The following is a 22,889-nucleotide window of genomic DNA, read 5'->3' as shown; positions in this document are numbered from 1 at the left end:
AACTGATTCCACAGAGATGCAGCTACATACCCACTCTATGTTTAAATCCAGGTGGAACCAAATCTGTGTTTCTTCTTCTAGTAGAATAACTATGATTGTCTTTCACCTGCACAAAATAAACTTAACCACCAAATCATTAAAATCCATAACTTTTAACTTAAATAATTAAACAGTCAATGATATCAAAAGCCTTCTGCAAATCTAAGATTACCATACCACACAAATTCCCTTTATCTGTCTCACTCCTAACAAAATCAGTTAAATAAACATGTATCAGTAGAATGAAACTTTCTAAAACCAGATTGACATTCATATGATAATAACCACTTAAATAAAAATCTGTTTAATTATTTTTCACTTATCTTTGATAAAATACTCAAAATACATTTAGGCCTATGATTCTCTTTTAATTTATTACCTTTTTATAGAGGAATCACCCTAGCAACTTTAAACTGTGTAGGAAAATGTCAATATTATAATGACAAATTTATAATATGCATAATGCTTGTGGAAATTAACTCGGCAGCATCTCTTATTAACCTAGCGGGAATATTATCAATACCTGTAGCTTTAGACAACTTAAATTCTTACGCCCTTCTATTACAACTTCCTTAGTCACATATTTAAAAGAAAAACTATGAACCATAACCCTTTGTTGTTTATAATCGTCAAATTTCTCTCCATACCTCCAGTTATATCAGTCTCCTAGCAACTGTTTAACTCTCTGCCACCTTTTTTTTCTGATACCATCTTAGTTTCAAACTCCAAATTAATATGACTGTTTTTTAGTTTTCAACTTTTTTCTGTACTCTATCTGTTTGAGAGACTGCCACAATTTACTAGTATTTTTCCTGTATTCATTTATCTTTTCTGAAAAACCTTTTTTTTTTTTTTTTGCCTAGTCATTTCTTTAATTCCATCCCAGATTAAGAATGGCCATTACGCATGGCCTTAAATCCAATAACCCTGTCAACAGGTACTGTTCTTAAAAAGTAAGATAATTTTTTTCTGAAAATCTCACCAGAGCTATATTTTCATCTACAAAACTAATGCGTGAAGTAGCACTCAAGAACATCCCACCATTTCACACAATCCAAAGGCTATCAGCCCACAAGTTGCAGAGCATGTTCACAGCCAAGGGCAAAAGTTCATGCACTTTATCCAAACTGTCTGGCATTGCCCGACATGGCTGAACCCATCTCATGCCCTCGCGGGTGCCAGATGCCAGGCGCTCCACCAAGGGGGGTGCAGTGCCATAACTTGCATTCTGTCGCCCGATCGGTTGAAATGGGAGACGCCGTGAGGCCAGCCAGCAAGCAGGAGACAAAAGAGCAGCCGTCTGCCTCTAATGAAGATGCCTGACGTGGCTGCAAGGCCAGGGCAGGAACAGGCAGGCTGAGGGAGAGAACGAGGGTTCGCATGCTGACTAATGCTATCCTGATGAAAGGACGAGCACATGGGCGCCGCCGGAAACAAGTGATCCAATTCAGCTTGTGCTATACTCATACATAGATGCATTTTATGTCAGCACGTGGTCATGAGCCCTGTTACCCAGAATGAAGCTGTGTCACGCGTTCAGGGTGTAAATGATGCTTGCGAAATGTTCCACAGGGCTTCTCTAATCACTGAGTCTTTGAGCTATGGTTGTGTCACCACTTGAATTACTGAAGGATCAGCACGAGGCAGGTGTGTATGCGTCCCAGTGACTGAGAGTGTGTGTGCTAGACAGGGTGAGAGAGAGACTGGATGGCAGCCTTGTTAGTGGTGGACAACAGACCCGGAATAGCAGGGCTATAACTTCCCCATCATCAGGGTAGTGTTAGCCTAGTGAAGCAGATCTCTGACAGCTACTGCTTCATAAGCTGTTACTGAATACTGAGAATGAAGATCTGAGATCTCATCCATCACCATCCTACACAGGCCTTGACGTAAGATAAGATAGGATAACAACTCACATGACACAACACAGCTGTAGGACACAAACATTGATGTGTTAATGTTAGGGTAAGAATTACAGTACTATGTAATATGCATATGGAATGGTCTTCAAAATGAATAAGGGGGCCCAAATAATTCTTCATATAACCATTTAAACTTTATAAAGTATGTTTTTATTATTAAATCCTTTCAGGATTTAATCATTTTGGTGTGGAAATTGCCACATTTTTTTAAGAAACCAAACATCTAGCTCAAAATCTAGTGGTAAAGTATGAGTTACTGTTGAACATGTGACAAGCATGTGTTATTGTGCCATAAAGCATCTATCATATGCCAATTAGCAAATGTGCAGTCTAGCTGGCTGACAGTGAAGCAAAGGTGGGGTTGGGGGCACATCCAACTTTCATACTTTGCCCAAACACCTTTACAATTACATTTACATTTATGGCATTTGGCAGACGCTCTTACAGCAGACTTACAGAACTGCTTTGTCATTTACTCACAGAATGTATCCTAGCCACTACAGTAAGTTAGAGTCCAAGATACCATTGAACCAGAATGCTGTTGAAATACAGGGATCAGTGCTGATGCCTAGAAGTGCAAAACACATAAGCGCTATAACAAACAACAATACGAGCAATAAACAATACCCTACAATAAGTACTAGAGCTGAGTTTCAGTTACTCAACATAAGTGCAGGTTCAGTGGTCATTTAGATATTCCACAAATAGATGGGTCTTCAGTCTGTGTTTGAAGACTGCAAGTGAAATATAAGGGGAAATAAAAATGAACACAAACCCTTTAAAATGGATAGAACCCAATTTCTGTATAGCCTTCTGCACACATTTTTATCAGTATGTCTTTAAGGTTCAGGCAAATGCGGTGCCTCTTAATATGAGTGGGCCTCAGTGACATTATAAGTGGGCCTGACCCCCTTCCCCCCTCCATGCTACAAACACAGCATATAATTTTGGGGAATATCGGAGGGGGCAAATCTCCTTCTGACTCTCCCACTTACACTAAGGTTCTCTGGGGTTCAACTCACAGAGGCCAAATCTACTTCACTGGGTCATATTCCCCAAGGGAACGATACCACAGAAAGCTGTTGTCATGTTCTCTCCGCATGTCACCCCAACCAATTTGCTGACACTCAATCATGCCTGTCGCAGAAGACATGCAACATTGCATAAGGAAATGTGGAGGTCGAGCAAGAAACTAGTTCCCAGGGAGCAGGTATGCTGGCATACTGATGAATGTATGTAAGTGGATCTTGAGAAGCATATATGCCAAATGCTGAAAAAGTGAAGTTAACATTTCCTGAGAGATTGCAGTAAGGAACGCATTAATGACGTTACTCTAAATGGCGCCATCTGCTGTTCACTGTCTGCCTTACAAGTAATTAACGAGCACTACAAAAAATACTAATGAAAAAGAAATCACCTTGGGCTGTGCTGGAATGAAACGTTTCATACTCACTTAACCTTGTTTGAAGTAACCACAATATATAGTATATTCACTTGCTTTCCTTCAAATTTAAATGACTTTTAAATACTCTAAAATTTAAAATAAGATTATGTTACATATTTCCATCTGAAAAGCTGAACATGCATTTCTTTTTTTTTGGATTTTGATTTATGATTTATGTTTTTTATTTATTTTTTATTGTTAAATGTACACACTGAATAGCTTTTTGAAATAGGGATGGCTTTTGGCTACATTCCATCATGTGTCTACCCCTTAAAAAACACAGAAACTCCTTCTCTGGTAGACACTCAAAATAGTATAAAACAAACCAACAGGTCTGTAGGCATTCAACCCAATGATGGTGGCTTTTTTGGGTATAGGTGTTAGTGTGGAGGCGTTTGAAACATGATTGTACTTCACGCAACTCCACTGATTTGTTGAAGATCTTTGTGAAGACAGGTGCCAGCTGGTCTGCACTGGCTGGCAGACAAGAAGGTGAAACTCCATCAGTGACAGGTGCCTTCTTCACTTTTTGATTTTTGAAGAGGCGGCACACATCTTCTTCGCAGATCTTCAGGGCAGACTGAGCGGGTAGGTGGGTGTTGATGACGTGTGTTGTGGTTGAATAGGCGTGTGGTGCTGGGCTTTTCGAACCTGCAGTAGAACGTATTAATCATCCGTTGTCTGGGGTATGGCCTTTTGTAGCCACTGTGAACACTGGCCATTCTTGTCACAGCCTTATCACAGGTGTAGAACATGCATGAAAAGAGAAGGAAGCAAACATGACTCGCCAACTAAAACGTTTAATTTAAGTAATGAAAGGAAACCAAACATAAATGTGCACTAACAAGAACTAAAGAAAGCCAACATAACTTTAATGACAGACATCTGTCATACAAACATAAATAACTTAATTGAGTTGGCTTGTTCTTTTTTTTTAAAGAGTCTTCTCTTGGATTGTAATGGTACCAAGCTGCAAATGGTATTGGTATTGAAAATCAATTTGCATAATGGTAAATAATGTATAAGTTGGACATCATGGTGGAAACTGCAAATAACTGTATGTAAAAAAGGTGGGAAATTATATAATTGGCCTTGAAAAAGTACCATCCTCAGACAATCTCTGGATGGTGTCTCAAATGCACGTTATCTTTAACCCAGCTATTTTCTAACTAATTATGTAATCTGCATCTTTATTGTCTATTTTGAACTTTAAAACTAGCAATCTGGGAATTTAGGAGCAACAGTTGACTTATTATTGTGCCAAAACATAGATATCATGTTTCACTAAGCAAACCATAGTCAACCTACACATATCATTCTAAAGGCCAAAAAGATGTAATACCAAAATAGAAATCAAACACGTTTGTATAGTTAATAAAAAATCTTAAGCATTAGGTGATTATCAGAACTTTAGGTAATAATTCATGAGGGCATAATTAAAAGGAACAGAAATATTTTCTTATTAAAATATTGGGCTACAGACAACATATTTGAAGAATAACACTAGCAGGTGTGTCAGCACCAGTGGAGTTTGATTAGATGCACAGACAACATTCATATAATTCTTTTGTAGCCAACTAGTCATCGATGTGAGTAATTAATTTCTTCAGCTGTTGGATCTCTTCACAAACATCTATAAGATAAAAATATATTTCAGAATATATCACCTTGTTATTTATCTAAATTGTAAGTGGGTACCATTTCTTAATAATATTATGGCAAGAAAAGGCCTTGCACTTGAAAAGGCTTAAAGAATCACTTACCCATGCGAGGCAAGGTGTTTACATCACGGAGTGAATGCTCCATTGCTTCCTTTAGCCTTGCTTTTATCTCCATGAAGGTTTCATTCTTTTAAAAGGAACATATCAGCATTTCAGTATTTTCATAAGACATTTACATGGAATTTAGATTTCTTATGTATTGAAAGCTAGTAATTTACATTCTGTGCAAAAATACAAATACCATCTCATCATCAAATGTTTTAAGCATGTGCTCCTGTGCTTCCTTGAACATTGTGTTTCTTGATGACTCAATGTGCTCTAACAGGACAGCCTGCTTCCTTTTCATTGAGCCCGGTCCAAAATCTTTAGCAGCTCCTAAAGCAGTATAACAGCGTTCACTTCTTCACAGGATTACATGAGGATTCAGAAGTCTAACTGTTCACATGAGCAGTAGCTTACTCTGATAGCAAGGCTGCATTGAAGCTTTAATGGACTCAGCAAGCGAAGCATATATCTTCTTTTTTCGCTGAAGAATATGTGGTTTAAGCATCACTTTCAGGTTCTTTTCCTTTTTGAATCACCAAATAAAAATAGTTATATTTTAAGTTAGATAACTGACAGTTCAAGAACAATATTAGTACTGTATGAACTAAATGCAAAATGGAGAAAGGATCTTGTAAGATAATCATGCTCCAATATCACTAAAAATATACACATTTGGATGCAATATCTATCACAACCAAAAACAGGAGACTGAAGGTCTAGCAGTGTTTGCTTTTCAACATGCTGCAGTGGGGCTGAAGAAAAAACAACTATAGGAGCAAGCAGTTTCCAGGAAGTAACTGAAAACTGTATTAAAAATGTATGACATCTATCATGGTTATCATGTAACATCACATATAGACGATTGTGATTAGATAGTATGGAATACTGTGTAAATTAAATTATTGTATATTATGATGATAGATTGTACTGACTTCTTTACCTCAGTTTTAAGGAATTTCAACATGTGGCTCAGCACTGGATAATTTTCATAGCTATGCAACAAGTCATCTGTGATTATAGTAAACCTGTTAATGTTTGCTTGCAGTGACTTCTCAGTTACATCAATTACATTCCCCTGGAGGTCCCTGTAAAAAAGTTAGAGTGAGATACTAATGATCTAGTAGTAAAAATGATATACACGTCCATGAAGGTCAAACCCTTTCATAAATTTGTTTCTCAGTTTAGTCTAGGTTTTCCTGATGTGACAAAGGAAATCTTTATTAGATTATTTATATTTATATTGTGAAAGACTCTACAAGAATAGTTCCCCCTAAGAGATGTATGCTATTTCTAGCCCCAGATACACCAGATATGTGTTCAAGTTCTAGAAGAAACATATGTGTATTTTTGGACCTGGGGCCCAATCCCCCATACTTGGGAACATGTAAACACACAATAAATGCAAAGTTAACAGAATTAAAAAGCTGCTATCCTTGAAATAACTAGGTCTATCTGTCAGCTAGGTTTCGGTTAAGTTACTGATACTACAATTCAAGTAAATTATTTGTTTAATTTATATAGCATTTATATGTCATACATTTTTTCAAAGCAGCTTTATAGATATTCAGGTCAAGACTCCTAATGAGCAAGGCAAAAGCAAAATTGGCAAAGAAAACCTCCCTGAGACAGTATAAGGAAAACGCTTGGGAGAAGCCAGATTGAGCTTTGGCTGACACTAGATAGCAGCATTGAAAGACCTTTTTACAACCTCCCATAATTCCTTGTGTAGCCAGTTTTTGCAGTCAAAATAGTGCTAGTTCTGTGATTAACCAATAGTTAAGTATTTAAGTTGGTGTTGCCTTGCCTTGTCATTAAGCTAAGATTTCTGCTTTTTGTCCTCCCATACTAGTGCTCTACATTTTTTGGCAAACAAAGTTGTTTTTATGTAAATATATGTGAAATATATATTACATAAATTATATAATTATGTAAACTGTCCAATCATAAGAACTTCATTGGTTACCACATTATCCCTTTGTGACGGTTTCCCATGGTGACGCCTCTATGTGTTGCTTGGTTTGGTTCCTGCTTTTTTTCTCTCCATTAGCTCCACCTTCTTGTTTGATTCCCTGTCGTGCTTTGATTATGGTCACCTGTTCCTTGTTTGTGTGCTAATTAGTTTTGTTTTTAAGCCCCATTTTCTTGTCTTCTCCTGGTCGATGTTTGAATGTATGTGATCTCCATCAGTCACCGTTTATGAATGTTTCATATAATCAGCCTGCTTGTTGTACGCACGATTTTTCTTCATCTATCTATCTATCTATCTATCTATCTATCTATCTATCTATCTATCTATCTATCTATCTATCTAGAGCACATAGGTGCGTGGGGGCATGTCCCCCCCCCAATAATTTTAAATGAAACCTATGTCACTGGTCTTATACATAGCACATTCTAACTTTGCACATTAATTATATGTCTGAACCTTATGAATGTGCTGGGGTGTCACTAGAAATATATGAATGGGGGGACCCCATTCATTGCAAAAATTCTCTTACACAGACATTCTGTAACATTCTCTTACACAGACACATTCTTTCTCAGACATAGTGTGACAAACTTATTGGGATTTTAGCAAAGTAGTGCAGAGCAATAGTCAGTGACACAGGCATAAATACACATTTGTGAATGGAGGTCTAAGCCCTCTAGAAGAATAGCGAAAATGAAAAAGAACAAGCCATTCATTAACACCTACCCTAAATGTTGAATTGTTTAGGCAGAAGTTTTTTTTATTTTTTATAAGTAATGTTACATTAGTAATTGTGCATCAGTCATTAGAGTTCCTCACTAGCATGTATGTCATTGTGATTTTATTTGGGACTGTTGTAACAGATATCCAAATTATGCATTTTATGTACTTTTATGTTGAAGTTACAGGCTTCAGCAACATTCTCTGACAGAGATCTTCTGTCTCACACATAGCATGAGACAATCTGATTGAAATTGTAGCAAAGCAGGGCAGAGCGATCGGTAATACTCTAACAGATCACCCAAACATTAAATCTTTCAGACTCAAATTATGATTCAGGTTTCAGGCTGTTGTACGGAACCTAACCCCTAAAAGAGGTCTAACTTTGCCCATATTGATGTGTAACAACATCGTTTGTGTTATCAAATTGCAGAAGTCTTATAAAACACTAGAGAAATAAAAACTAAACTCAATTCAGTACTCACGAGAAGAAGTCACTGAATTCTTTATCAATGTGGTTGTACATGCGTTTGACCAAGCATCCATTGAGATCTGCTTCTCCAGCCTTAGACCTGTAGTATCCATCATTCTTGCACAATGCCGTCAGGGTTCTGTGAAATCCACGACCATCCTTTCTTTTCTGAGTAGATAAAAGAAATTTGTCAGCATGAAATAAGGCATTTTAAACTAAGCATAGATGACTGAAAGAAACCACTCACCGGTACTATTACTGTTTTTGCATTTTCAATACAGTTTCCTTCAGATTCTGTTGCTCCATTTGAAAGATGTTCTTTCAGATACTGGTAAACATTCATGTAATATTCCTGCATGTGTTGATCTGCATCCTGAAGATTTATTTTTAGCTTCTCATACAAATTGAATCTCTCTCTCTGGAATATAAATATACATAATGTGAGAACTACCTAGTAAGTGCAAGTATGTATAGTATAATAATTATTGTTTGTAAAATAAAGCAAATTATGTAAGGAAATAAAGCATCATTTAGCCATGTCATAATGGGAACAATATTGTAAATGAACTTTAAAGTGTCTAACTACATCAGTATAATACAGCAAGAAGACTCCAAAAAGGCCTTGTGGTAATTTAATGTGAAATTCCCACTAGCAGTGGTTCAAATATTATGTAGAGGTCATCAAGTGTTTTAAGATGTTTATTTGATTTTTTAATATGTACATTCTCTCCTGGTAAAAAAAAAAAAACCCAAAAAACCAAAAAAAAAAAAAACAAGCAAAAAAAAAAAAGTTTATGCATATTGTATTGTCATAGCACTTCCAGACAAAACCACCTTTGGCTGCCTCCTTCTTTTTTATCATTCTCCTGTTTTAGCTCTTCCTTGTTGTCTAATCATTATCTGTGTATTCAAGACACTGTCACCCTAGTTTATTTGTAAAAATTTAAGAGGAAGGTGGGAGGGATCATTCACAATGCTGGTGATGCAGTGGATGCAGTGCTTGGAGTAAAAGTCAGTGATACTATTTGCACAATATTCTGCATGCTGATGGTAAATTCAAGATTCATTCCGTGCATCCATCATGGTGGTGACAGGTGGAATGTACACCACTGCAATTAACACAATGGTAAATTCTCTGGGGAGGTAGTATGGGTGGCATTTTACCCCCCACACTAATGCAGCAGTTCCTAAGTTCATACTGGAGAATGGCAGAGCTAGGCAACTAGGGGTTAGTCTTTTAGCCTGGCTTGACTGCATGGGTACATGCCTACATGCCATCAATCATATTGGATGCCATCAATAGCAGAACTGTGAGTTAATTCTGTAATTTTGCATGGAGAGTATGAGGATACATGACTAAACAAAACAAACACATGAAGGCACCAAAGCAAACAGGGGAATCAGGCTATAACAAAGGCTAGGAAACATAAAGGCTAAGATAAACACAAAGGCACAGGGTACAAAGAAACAACCATAATGAACCACATTCACAAATTCAAACAATGGACAGCCCGGACCAAGGCACACAACAGGGTTTAAATACATTAACTAGAAATGAGGGACAGGTGTAAGTAATCAAACAATGTGAATACAAAACAAAACTATGGACACAAGACAGGGAAAACACTGAACACGGAGGATGGAAGGGGCAGATTGTGCCAATAACCTCACTTTTACTTTCTTAAATATTCAGGTTTGAGGTTTATTAACATTTTGGATTGACCGAGAGTACTGTAGTTGTTCAATAATAAAATGAATCCTCAAAAATACAGCTTGCCTAATAATTGTGCACACAGTGTATGCACACTCTATTCAACAATCTAATAAAAATGTCCATTTACATGCACATTACAAGTAATCAGATCCAAAATTATGTGCATGCGTAGAGTGACAGTTAGTGTACTTTAACATGACCAGTTGCCTAAATCTTCTGGGCTCTAGTGGGAAAAAAATGTAAAAGTAATTTTTGAGCTCCACTTTTGTTCTTGAATTTACTGAGTATTTTCATAGCTACCATCAGTAAAACACTGAATACATAAAAAGTTAAAGTCTTTTCTAATGTCAACCTAGAGTGGCTGGGGAGGGACATTGGTAAGTTAAAGGATCTATTTGAGTTGTGTAGCATAAGCCCTGTGTCACATTTGCCCCTCCCCTGGCATCGTGGCCTGCCATGTGTTGTTTTGTTTTGGTTTCACTCTGTAATTCTTCCTATTGTACCGGTTTATTACCAGTCAAATACTTGATTGTTTCCCCTTTGTATGCTTTGTTATACCTCTCTTGTGTAATCTGCCTAAAGCTTTTCCTGTTTGTGTTTTATGTAAATGTAATCTGTTGTTCTGTTTGTTGGATATTGTCATTATCACTACTCTGTCGTTTCTCCTGTTCTTTGTCTATCACTGTTGCTGTTTATGAATAAATAAATGAATATAATGAATATTCATTCATTATCTTATCCTTTATGTTTTCATGTTGTGTTTTAGCTAAGCTCTAAGATTCATCTTTTTTACTCGTTCCTTGTGTTTCTTGTTTGCTTTGGTTAGACCCCTTGTTTTTTTTTCATTTGATTTATTTTTTGTTCTCATTAAAATGCTTCCTTTCACGCCCCTCACTGTCTCCTGCCTCGTCACTGCAGAGCTCACACCCTAATGCAAAGGGCTCAACTGGAACTGTAGGGCCCAGTTACTGTGCCACAGGCATTTACATGGCTTTTATTCTTCTATTTAATGATTTATGTATAGGATTACCCACGTCATTCAATTGGATAGAAATTGGATTTGGAAAGCATCATTTGGAATAGATGATTTTAACTGAGTATATACATTGATGTATTCCATTTCAGTTAACATGGATTATCAGTGTGTGTATAAATGCAACCATTGCAGTGCATGCTGGCATTAACCTTCATGACATTGAGGACAAAGTTGATGAGACAGGCAGAAGATGCAACTGAATTACATGGGGAGAAATGCATATTGTCAGCAATACTTTTTAAAATTGATTTGTGTACCATTTTAAAAACATTTATGACTGTAATATGCTCACTGAATTTGCCACTGTATTATTCCTCTTACAACATTTTTTTGGGGTTGTCACATTTCCAGTCATGAGATTCAAAAATGTATAAATAAATAATAATTGAAATAATGCAAAAGTAAAACATAAGCACATGTATACATAAATATAACTGGAACTATATAGCATGGAATATTTCAGGAGTCTCCATTTGGTCTCTTGGGCTGGTGTCTGGCAAGAGAATACATTAATTATTGTAAGATCTAAAACATATCATGTTATTAATTACTGGATCTATCATTCAGGAATACTGCACAAAGCCTATAAATGGTCATATTTACATTATTAATACTCACCTGGCCCTGAAGGCAAGAAAACTGGCATGGCAATTGAGGGTCTGTTGAACTGTGCTTCTGCACGTGCTAATTGTTTAGCTAGGATGTTTCTTTTAGCCTCTTTTAGTCGAACCAGCTCTTGGTGATGCCTCTCTCGCTGCTGTACTTTTTCCCATTTCAACTGGAGTTCTTCATGTTTCATCTGGAGATGTTCTTTTTCAAGCTGAAGCTTCTCTTTGTCCAGTGTGATCAACTCAGCACTACATCCACAGGCATTCGCTGGTGAAGCCTGTGGACTAGGCCTTGTGTGTGAAGTCCCTGCGTGTGATGGCCCTGTGTCTGAAGGCTTTGCCTCTGAGGTCCCTGCAGTTGAGGGAGCACTGAAGGTAGGAGAAGCTGGAGAGGCAGGCTGTGGTGAGGTTGATGGAAACTCATTTAGGCACACACCTACTTCTCCAGACATTCATTCTGTTCCTACCACTGCATGCACTAAGGCTCTTTGCAATGTCTTTCCATTGGTTTTTCTTGTCTGTGTTAAAGTACCACTAGCTTTAGTAAACAACACTTCTCTGTATTTCCAAATCCTCCTCCACCAACTGATTTCTGTTTTCTTTTATGCCTTCTTTTATGTATGTCCATTCTTTGTTATTCATACATGGAAATTATGTATAATTTTGAGCATATTTATAGGCTACATATGCTTCTAATTGATGAACTGAAGAATTTTGTGTGTACGTGTTCATGTGTAATAAAGGTTTTTTGTTTTCTTTGCTATTGATTTTAATGGTCATTAATAGAGTAATCCAAATAAGCAGGCAGAAATCCAATACACAAGGAAAAGACTGAAAAATAAACTATGGCTCAGAAATGTAAGACAGGCAAATGAGACTTCACAAAGACACACACAAACAGGAGGGCTTATATATGGAACATATTAGGGAGCACATGACAGGCTAATAATCAGGTGACTGGGAACACACAGGAGGCTTATGGGTAATGCTGTAGATGGTGTACTAGCAGAAGGCGTGACAGTACCCAAGGAGTACTAGTCAGCAGGCAAGGCTGAACAGCCATGAGAACAACCTCTGGGATGAGGACTGGGTTTGTCAGGATGCAAATGAAAATCGATGCACATCAGTAGGTCCAGCACATTCCTACTGGGAACCCAACACCGCTCCTCCAGTCTGTAACCCTCCCAGTCTATGGGGTACTGTATCTCGTTACCACGTCATCTCAAATCAAGAATGGCTTTAATGATGTAAGCCAGGGAACCATCCGAGGACCTGGGGACCTAGGTATCGTGATTTCAAATTACTGCAACCCTTAATACACAGAGCCTGAGTGGATAGCCATACTCTCTGTGTGAGAAATTTGGTTCTGGTGCCCTCCTATAGTCAACATGGCACTTGTAGCGTCAAATGGCTGGCTGGGGGCTCTCACGCTAGTTAGCGTTGCAAAGCAATGCATCAATTAAGGTGAGGTGAGTTGTTGCGTTTGCCTCATGAGCTCCTCCACCATATTGCTCAGGCACTTGAGATGCTCATGATTCTGGCTCAGTAGCTGGCTTTGTGCAACTAAGGTATCTGGTAACATACTTGTACCTGCTGACTCCATAGGTGGTGAAATCTTCTGTCAGGCTGAGTGAACAGAGTTGGTGTTGTGTGCATTAAAATGGATATACACTGCCTGGCCAAAAAAAAGGTCACACACTCTAATATTTCGTTGGACCGCCTTTAGCTTTGATTACAACATGCATTCGCTGTGGCATTGTTTCCACAAGCTTCTGCAATGTCACAACATTTATTTCTGTCCAGAGTTGCAGTAATTTTTCCCCAAGATCTTGTATTGATGATGGGAGATTTGGACCATCGGCAATCTCCTTAGATGTTTTCTCTGCTTGATGCATGCCAATAATTTGACCCTTCTGAAACAGATTAACATCTTTTCCATGCCCACAGGATGTTTTTTTAACAAATGAGAAGCTACTCGCTGCATCAGTTAGAGTTAAATAACTTGTTGCCAGCTGAAACAATCACCCATGCAGTAATTATCCAATGGGAGGTTTTTACCTATTTGCTTAGTAAATCCAGGTGGTGACCTATTTTTGGCCAGGCAGTGTAGTTTAACAGGGGTAATCTAAGGCGTGGTCGTGAACAGGCAGAGGTAATATCCAAAGTAGGGAATTACAGCAATATAAGAAATTCATCACCCTCACACATTACAGTCCCTTTTAAATTATGCAGCTCCATAATTACTGCATATAGGCTACTTATTCATGAAAAACATTCAAGCCTAAACAGTGTTTTGTCTGATTTTTCTTGATTTGTATAGACCAGTGAATTAGCCTGTTTCTTTGTATTCATATTTATTGCTCTAGATAACTATTTGCAGCTGTTAGAAACTGGTTAGAATTTGAGAGTCCCCTCTCTTAATGAAATTTTAGTTCATTATAGGCTGGTAATAGGATATTTATAAGTTGAAAACAGCTGTAAAACACGTGGAATTGAACTAAACACAAGACAGGGAAAACACAGAACACGGAAGATGGAAGGGACTGATTGTGACAATAACCTCACTTTTACGTTCTTAAATATTCAAGTTTGAGGTTTATTAACATTTTGGATTAACTGAGAGTAAAACATTTGCACAGATTCATAGATTTATAAAAATGCTAGAATGGATTCTACATTGTCAAGAGCACAGTGGCTTTTTGGGCATTGTTAAAAGACCACACCAATTAAATAAGGTGACAATGTGTTTTTAGAGACCACTAAGATTTTCTTACAAGGAGTTATTCTCTTGGAACTATGTACTGAGTTGGACACGGTTTTAGAAAAATCAACCTTTCAAAATTGAGCAATACCTGTCCATTTATAGGTCTTAAAAACCCTCAGATTACTGGAAACTGGTTGCTTCCAGAGGTAATTAGATAACAGGAAAGGATATCTCAGCCAACCCAAACTGCAATGTGACTCAAACTTGTGATTATTAGTGATGCCACTGTTGAGGCCACCAAACATGTTTTTCCTTCACTTCAGTCTCTACTACAAAAAGTTCCACCTTACATTCTGCAAAATTGCTCTTTTCTGCCTTTCATTATACATATGTCATTATACATATATTCATCTCCAAACTTGGCTTTGAAATGTTTCATAGGTCTACTAGTGTTGACACCTCTGCCGACATAAGATGATTTTTAATCAGCGACATTATGTGAAATGTTAGATTACCTACTAATATGAAAAATATAGCCTGGTCTTCATCATGGCCAGAGTATGCATATTTTATATATGTTTCATATAGTTCTCTTCTCCAGATGATGTACCAGGTAGCTGTTTTAACATTTCTTACAGATAATGGTATAATGATAATTGCTTTGTCATACTAAATGTTATGCTGCCTTGTAGTTTATACACAGCTGACCTGTTGGAGCACTGCTGCTAAATAATAAAATAATAAATGATTAAAAAAAATCTATGTGCGTCATTGTCTCTGCTGTGTTGAGTAGACACCAAAGGGGTCTGCCATCATAAATAATGTTTCCAAATAAATGTGTAGAGATACAGTAAGTGGTGAATGTGGAACATCTTTTCCTATAACAGTAGTGCCAAGACTTTAATTCAGTGATGTTACTTACCATATCAGTGTCGGTGTCCTTAAATCCTTCAATCAGGGAGAGGATTCCAAGTGCACCGGAGACATAGAGATTTGCTGTTTCATTTGTGTGAGTATCATTGTACATCCTCAGGAGGTTCTTGAGTTTAGGGATCTCTGCATAGGTTCAGGTTACACAATACCATTCAGTCCAACTATTTATCAATGTCTTTTGTGTTGATGCTGTTAATTTGTTCATAAACCTCATCATATCTAGAAGAATGTATGTATTTACCTGTATCCTCTGGTTTCAACAGTGGACTTTCTTTGATGAATTCTTCAGAACTCACGGTGAACACAGAAAGGAATTTGTCATCACAATTGAAATGTTTCTAATGGAAAGATGAGAGGAAAACCACGGCGTGAGAGTTAAGCATATTTTAAAGCTTACAACTTTTGCGTTATATAGTAGGCATTTATCTTATCCTTGAAAATGCCTCTTAACTGTGTAAAAGTAGGACTATTGACAAACTGACAAACTAGAGAATATTTGGTGAATTAATTGAAAATTCCTTAAAGCCTGAGGAAAGAGTCCTCCTATATCTGGGAAGTTTTAAGATTGTTGAAGGAAGGATGGAAGAAGAATGCGGGTGGATTTTATTTTGGTCTATAGTAAAGTCATGAAAAAAACCAACAAAGGGATCAGGAGTTGACAGCATTTACTGAGTATACTAACACAAGGTTTGTGCCCTCCTCTTTCCTCATGATTGGAATATATATATACACACACACATACATATAATTGCAATACTATCTACAGAATATAACATGAAGGATTACTATATAATAGCATATATACCATAAATTACCATACTATGAAGTCTTAAATATTTAATAGAAACTGCATTTGATAATGTTTATCATATTATGTATTTTATCATTATACGTAATGCCAACATGAAACAGCTTCTCATACCAAATATCTGTCTGCATTGTGATTCTACAATAAACAACTGAAGAAAAGTACCTTTATTGTGTCTTGCTGATTAAAATTCTTCCTCACTTTTTCCTTAGCTTTGTTATTTCTGTGTTTTATGCATGCAATTTTTCTCTTATTGGTACACTGAGGGTCCTGTAAAGTAGAAAATGTTTGTTTATGCACTACATATGGTAACATCATCCATGCTGGCTTTAAAATATTTTTCAGCATATTTATTTATTTAAAAATACTAAAAATACATTATTACCTCTGATGTGATATGAAAGTCTTCATCTATGAGCTTAGCAGATCTATATTCAAAATGTATTTATTAGTTTAAAGATTCCAGTGAATATATATATATATATATATATATATATATATATATATATATATATATATATATATATATATATATAATTTCATTAATGTATGTTAAACCAAATCTATTTCAATTCAGATAATTGTTAAATAATGAATGCTAAACAGGAAGTGTGCTAAATGTTTTCCAGTTCCTTTCTATTATATGAAAGCAGTAGATATAACATTGTAACATTGTTATGAGAATTATGAACCATTATTAACCTCATGTAGCTCTGAGGGTTGATGTCATCAGTCTTGGTGCAGATAAATGAAATACTGCTGCACTCTCCACCTTGTGCCATGTCTCTTATACTGGTGGACAGAATTTCCCAGGCCTCCTTTTCAGAACCAGCACGAGTTATTTCACTTACAATCCACACTGTAGAACAATCTCTCAGTTTCTGTAGAGTATCAAAGTTAAACTTTATTAGTACAACGAAGCATAATGTGATAATGTAATAAGCAGTCAATTAATGGCCATTCAGATATGGATATTTATTTGTCAGTACATTTAAGGTATACCAAAAAACAAGGTTATTAGGTTGGTGACCTACGTAATTCATTTTTTGAGTTCTCTTTTAAAATGGATGAAATTAAAATATTTGTAGCTGAATGCCTGTCATCTCTAACATAGTACAGTAGGTTAGAGTCAAAAGCACCACTGAACTAGGATACTGCTAAAATACAATGCTCATAAACCTAAAAGAAATGTAAAATAAGCATAAATCAATATGAAAACAATGTTAAGTGAAATATCAAACAATATTAAACAATATGTACTAGTAAATAACTTTACTAGAGCTGGAGTAATGTAAATACAATCACCCCACCTCCCCGTGTAAAACTAGACCCATTTGAAAATGGTTTTATGTAAAATCCATCCTTCCATGCAATAAGTATGTCATAACCTGGTTATAAGCATTTAAGCAAGAGTTTATGTTACACATGATTTTTACTGCATTTTAAAATTAAAAGAAATGATTACCGATCTCCACATCTGATCTCTGCTCTTGTTGCAGTCTCCAGTTCCAGGGAGATCTACTAACATAACATGCTCCAGAAAATCTTTACAGTTTGGAATCTTGATGGTCACACTCCTCACTACTGGCCAGTAACATCCTCCAGGGCTCGAATCGTCATGCTGAACATAAGAAGCAATTATACCCGAGAGCTCTGAGGCCTGATGGTGTAAACAAAATACAGACATGAACACAAGGAAAAATGCTTAATCACATAGGTAGAATCTTGTTTTTAGGCACAGCTGGACTGAGAAACACTTTACAAAACTTCTCAACAAGTCCACATAAACTTACATCCTTGCATGTTATATTTTTTGTTTGGCATGCGAGAAATTCAGGAATTTCTGAGAACCGCTCATCGTTCATGAGGTATTCTTTGGTCATAAAAACACCTTCCTCTCCATACAGTGCTGTAATCTTGTCATTTGCTGTACTGAAGATTTCATGCTCCCTCTCCTCATCATCTTCAGATAAAACTTTCAAAAGTGTCTCAAGTTCATCTTCCCACTCCTGAAGGTTAATGGGACATTTTAATTAGAAAAACCACAATTGGATATAAATAACAGGAGCTCCCTGTGTGAATAAAGGAATACTATCGTATTTCGCCATTGGGAGCAGTGGAAACAGTTTCCCTCATATACACTGTGAGAAATATTCTTTTACCTGTTTTGAGATGAATTCAATTACAGCTATGTAATTGGCATCTGTCACATTGGCTTCCACCTGTATGATGACTGATGTACAGGCACAAATGGTTCCTGATGGCAGCAGGTATCTTTCCCCCAGAACAGCGTTGATCAGTGAGCTCTTTCCAGCTCCAGTCTTCCCAAACACTCCCACAGTAGTTTTTTTTTTTATGCCTTCATCCAATTTTGAAATACTTTCCCTGTGCACCAAAATACATAGGAAAAGTAAACTGTTGTAACAAAAAATGTTATGCAGTCTTTGGCATTTGTGCTATTAAGGTGCTATTACTACTGTACCTGATATATTGAGTAAGCTTCTTGGTGGAGCTGTTTTCAAATTCATTTCTGAGTTTATATTTAACTTTTGTCATGATTAATTTGGCCAATCTGATATTCCGTGTCACTTGCAAAGACAGAAAGACACACAAATATCAAAAACACAATACATGTGAAATGTAAAATGTCAATAAATATAAGACTGAGCCATAAGTATAGTAACTATTTGGGTGTATCTAACCAGTTTTTATAGTGTTGGGGTTGGCTTTTGAAACATAGTTTTCTCATGCATGACCTGACACCCACGGTTCATTAGTATTGCTTCAATTAACATGAAAGGGAGGAAGACATCACTTCCAATCAAGTAGAGCCCATGTAGATATGCAGTGCTGCAGTCGCAGCCATAGTTAGCTATTGTACTGCTGGAAATCGTCTTGCATTTTGGCTGCTTTAAAAGGTCATTTGCAGTTCAAAAGCAGCAGTTTTTCTTAAAACAGCTACATGCTAAGAATGCCAATGGCTTGTTGAAATTCTATTATTGGATTGTAAATCTGCTCAGTATTTTGTTCTGGGTGGGGTCCCATGCCATAATAAGGCTTTAATGTAAATTTTGTAATTGTTAATACAACTTATAACTTGGAATTTTTCCTTAATTGATTGGGAATTTATTGTAGTGAATTTACGCATGCATAGGTTGTTAAAGGTATAACTACAAATCATTACAACTAAATAAAAGCTAAAAATAAAATCTGAATGTTTTTTCTGTTCTGTTTACTTGTAATAAATGAGGACTTTTTAAAAATCTTGGCAGTAACAGCAAAATGTAAATCTTACCGTCACCCATCTTCTCTGGGCTAGGACACTGCTGTTTTTGTCTTTTTGTTGTTTCATGTGAAGTAGACGGGGTAACATGTTCATATGGTCTTTTGTTCCCTGTTAATGAAAATCAGTATGAAGACCTTTGCAACAATGTAAAAATATCCATAATAAAGGTTTTTAAACAGTTACCTTTATTATCCATTTGCTGTTACCCTGAGGAAGAAAGAAGAAAAATTTCAAATGAGAAACAGAACAAAATGGCTTTTAATTGAGGTCTGTGGTTTAGGCAGTGTTAGCTCAGTGGTTAAGGTACTTGACTAGAAGGTTGTTGGTTCAAGCGCCACCACCAAGTTGCCACTGTTGGGCCCCTGAGCAAGGCCCTTAACCCTAAATTGCTCAAGTTGTACTCAGTCGTAATTGTAAGTTGACTTGGATAAAAGCATCTGCTAAATGGCATACAATATTTAAACTTTTTAGTGTGCTGTAATGAACAGGCTAGAGCTAAATGCTTGTAGATAAGATCAGTAAGACAGGCTTTATTAATAAAGGAGTAATCCAGATCTAACATCAGATACAAATTAAAGATCAGTAGCTGGATGGAGTGCACAAGAGTAAACAGGAGAAAATCCAACTTACAAAGTCAGAGAGTAGAGTGGACTATCCAGACAGGGAATAGGCAGAATCAGTAACCAGGACACAAACAAGTGGGTAGCCAGAGAGACACAAATGGATAACACTGGGTATACATGCAACATCCATGGCAATACTTCACAAAGGATGAGAGTTACAAACAGGCTTAAACAGACAGACTGATGATCAGAATGGAGTCCTGAATAAGGAGCATCACAGATGCTGAGGTAAATTTAAACACATTATAAAAAGCAAATTTAGAATTTAGGTTTAGAATCAGCTTGTATAGCCATGCCCACCTTATTCAGGGAAATAGACCCACTACTGGAATGAAGCAGTAATTGGGAACCACAGCTTGATGTATGTCAGGAAATCAGTCAGTATTTTGCCACAATATTTTGGTAAAGAATCTAAAGCTCATCAAATGTTTTTTTTTTTTTTCCCCCAGTGTGTAATATGAGTTGCGGCAAGTAAGAAGTGAGTACAGACTGTGGTGGGTAGAATAGCCAAAAACTGTACTCAATTAAAAGTACTGTTACTTTAAAATAATAATTACTCAAGTAGAAGTAAAAGTAATCATTTAAATTATTACTTAAGTAAGAAAGTATCTGTTAAAAAGTCTACTTAATTTGATCGGTGTAACTGTGAGTGGTAAGGATGCGGATGCATGTGGGGAGAAGAGCGAGATATATTAGGTGCAAATCCAAAGTCAGCGTTATTTTAATAGTCCTGGGTCAAACACACAGAGGTAAGGATAAACAAACAGCTAGAATAACACACGGGCTTACAATTCACATACACGAGGCTTTCAAACACGAAGGCATGGATTACAATGAACAGCAAACACACAGGAAACAAGGCAGGGTTAATGTACATGAACTAATAATTGCTAACAAATGAAGGGTAGAAAAATGAAATATGGAAGCAAAACAATCACACGAGACAGGAAAACCATAGAAACATGTATGCTATATATATATATATGTGTGTGTGTGTGTGTGTGTGTGTGTGTGTGTGTGTGTGTGTGTGTCCTTCATATATATATATATATAAGACCTATTACTGGACACTTAAGAGGGATGTTAGAGATATTTGAACATATCTGAAGTGTAATAACAGTCTTATTTATGAATAATATCATATACTTCAAGTAAAATTTAGTTAAAAACCATGCCTGAGAGAAACATCTTTAAAACAGATTTGAATTCAGCCTAAAAAGAACTATGAGGACCTCATATTGTAGTTTGTGGGAAACACACACACACACACACACACACACACACACACACACACACACACACACAAACACACTCACACACACAAATTGTTGCCTTGTGTTATTAAATGAGTTCCAATTAATTTGCTACTTAAATAGTCTTTTTAAAAGATGCTTTCTTACTTTTACATAAGAAATAATTTAAATGACTACTTTTACATGATTATTTTAAAGTAACAGAACTTTTACTTTTTGGCTACTCTACCCACTTCTGGATAACACCATAAACACTAATGTGGCAACAATGATAATGACATTGGCAACTTGGCCAACATAGAAACAGCTTCAAATTTAAACAAGAAATCTTTAATCATCTTGTTAAAACAAAATACATAAATAGACTACTTAACTCAGATGTGTGCAGACTACACAACTCCTAGTAGGGAGTTGTTCCTTTTTCTCACTTCTTACGATGAACAGTATAAAGGTGGGCTGAGAAAGGGGGGAAGTCACCTCTCCCTTACAGATGCTTGTGTGTGTTTAACTGAGATGCCCTCAGGCTGCCTTTGAATAAACTTGATTTTTCTTCTTTTCCCCTCGCCTCCGAGTCGATTCATGGCAATTGCTGTAATCATTATATTGTTTCTCCAACCTGTCCAAGAGTATTTCCACTACACCACTAAAGACTAACCTGGAAGGACCATTTCTGGGAAAGGCTTTGTTTATTCAGATTCACCAAATTTGTTTTTTATTTAGAGAGAGAGAAAGAGAACACACAACAGAGCACTGGCCTCAATTCTTAAGTTTCATTTCCTTGTTTGTACCACCCATTTCCTGAGACATAAACTGTATAACCATATAACTGAAACTGCCTGCCTGTATAACTTGTATAATAAATAACTGAATAACTGAAACTGGATAACGCTATAGTCTGACATTAGTAATGTTTAGGTTTCATACAATGCAGTGCAATGGAAAATGTAAAAAAAAAACAAAAAAAAAACCCAAGCCATTTGCATTACTGGACTTGCCTCATGTTTCTTCTCAGTATGTTTCATAACTTTCACGCTTCATCCCCTCCTTCCTCAAAAATATAGCTTTTATTAGCACTACTCCACTTCCCAGATAATAATATGATACATTTCACTCTAATGTGGCAACACTGATAATGACAATAGAATTAAAGAAACGTTACATAAAAATAAAGCAACTTGGCCAGAAACAAACAGCACCAAAGCTTGAAAAAGAAGTTTTAAACATCTTGTTGCAACAAAATACATAAATGGTCTACTTACTGTGTATGTAGCTGTGTTGAATGGAAGAGCAGATGTAACAGAAATATAAATGGTGATAGGCAAGTTGCTGAACTCACATAAAACTCAAACGGGTGTGGTATGTACTATGTAGTCATGTGCAATCATCATTTCCGGGGAAAAGGCTTTCTGTGCCAGCCCACAACAGAGCACTGCCCACAGTTCTTAAGTTTATTTGCCAATTTATAATCTGACATGAAGAAGGCTTATGTTTCATACTATACAGTGTGATGCAAATTATAAAAAACAAGTAAGCAAAATACAATAAAAAAAAACTTATGTGTTAATGGGGCTGCCTCGGGTTTCTTTCCTTCC

General features: G+C 36.6%; 1 protein-coding gene across 3 annotated transcripts; it reads right to left on the bottom strand.

The window, feature by feature from the left end:
• Positions 1-4,189: 4,189 nt before the first annotated feature.
• On the bottom strand, positions 4,190-22,655 carry LOC113567825 (nuclear GTPase SLIP-GC-like). 3 transcript variants are annotated; one of them, XM_035527677.1, is made up of 20 exons: positions 22,557-22,655; positions 20,052-20,072; positions 19,605-19,628; positions 19,431-19,529; positions 18,618-18,723; positions 18,298-18,520; positions 17,929-18,144; positions 17,601-17,795; positions 16,838-17,016; positions 16,521-16,563; positions 16,301-16,405; positions 15,569-15,665; positions 15,317-15,450; positions 8,580-8,750; positions 8,346-8,500; positions 6,112-6,256; positions 5,586-5,694; positions 5,368-5,501; positions 5,169-5,253; positions 4,190-5,038 (listed from the first exon to the last, which is right to left on the bottom strand). In XM_035527677.1, the coding sequence occupies exons 3-20, from the start codon at positions 19,615-19,617 to the stop codon at positions 4,983-4,985; spliced, it is 2,265 nt and encodes a 754-aa protein (XP_035383570.1). In that variant the 5' UTR covers positions 19,618-19,628; positions 20,052-20,072; positions 22,557-22,655; the 3' UTR covers positions 4,190-4,982. The 3 variants fall into 3 exon arrangements, with proteins under 3 accessions (XP_035383570.1, XP_035383569.1, XP_035383571.1); XM_035527676.1 differs by lacking the exon at positions 20,052-20,072; XM_035527678.1 differs by lacking the exons at positions 19,605-19,628; positions 20,052-20,072; positions 22,557-22,655 and having other exon boundaries at positions 18,618-18,707; positions 19,431-19,516.
• Between the last annotated feature and the right edge of the window lie 234 nt (positions 22,656-22,889).

This window comes from Electrophorus electricus, chromosome 6 (genome assembly GCF_013358815.1).
Source record: "Electrophorus electricus isolate fEleEle1 chromosome 6, fEleEle1.pri, whole genome shotgun sequence".
NCBI lineage: Eukaryota > Metazoa > Chordata > Actinopteri > Gymnotiformes > Gymnotidae > Electrophorus > Electrophorus electricus.
The sequence above is the reverse complement of the archived record's forward strand: the minus strand, read 5'-3'. Positions and strand labels throughout refer to the sequence as shown.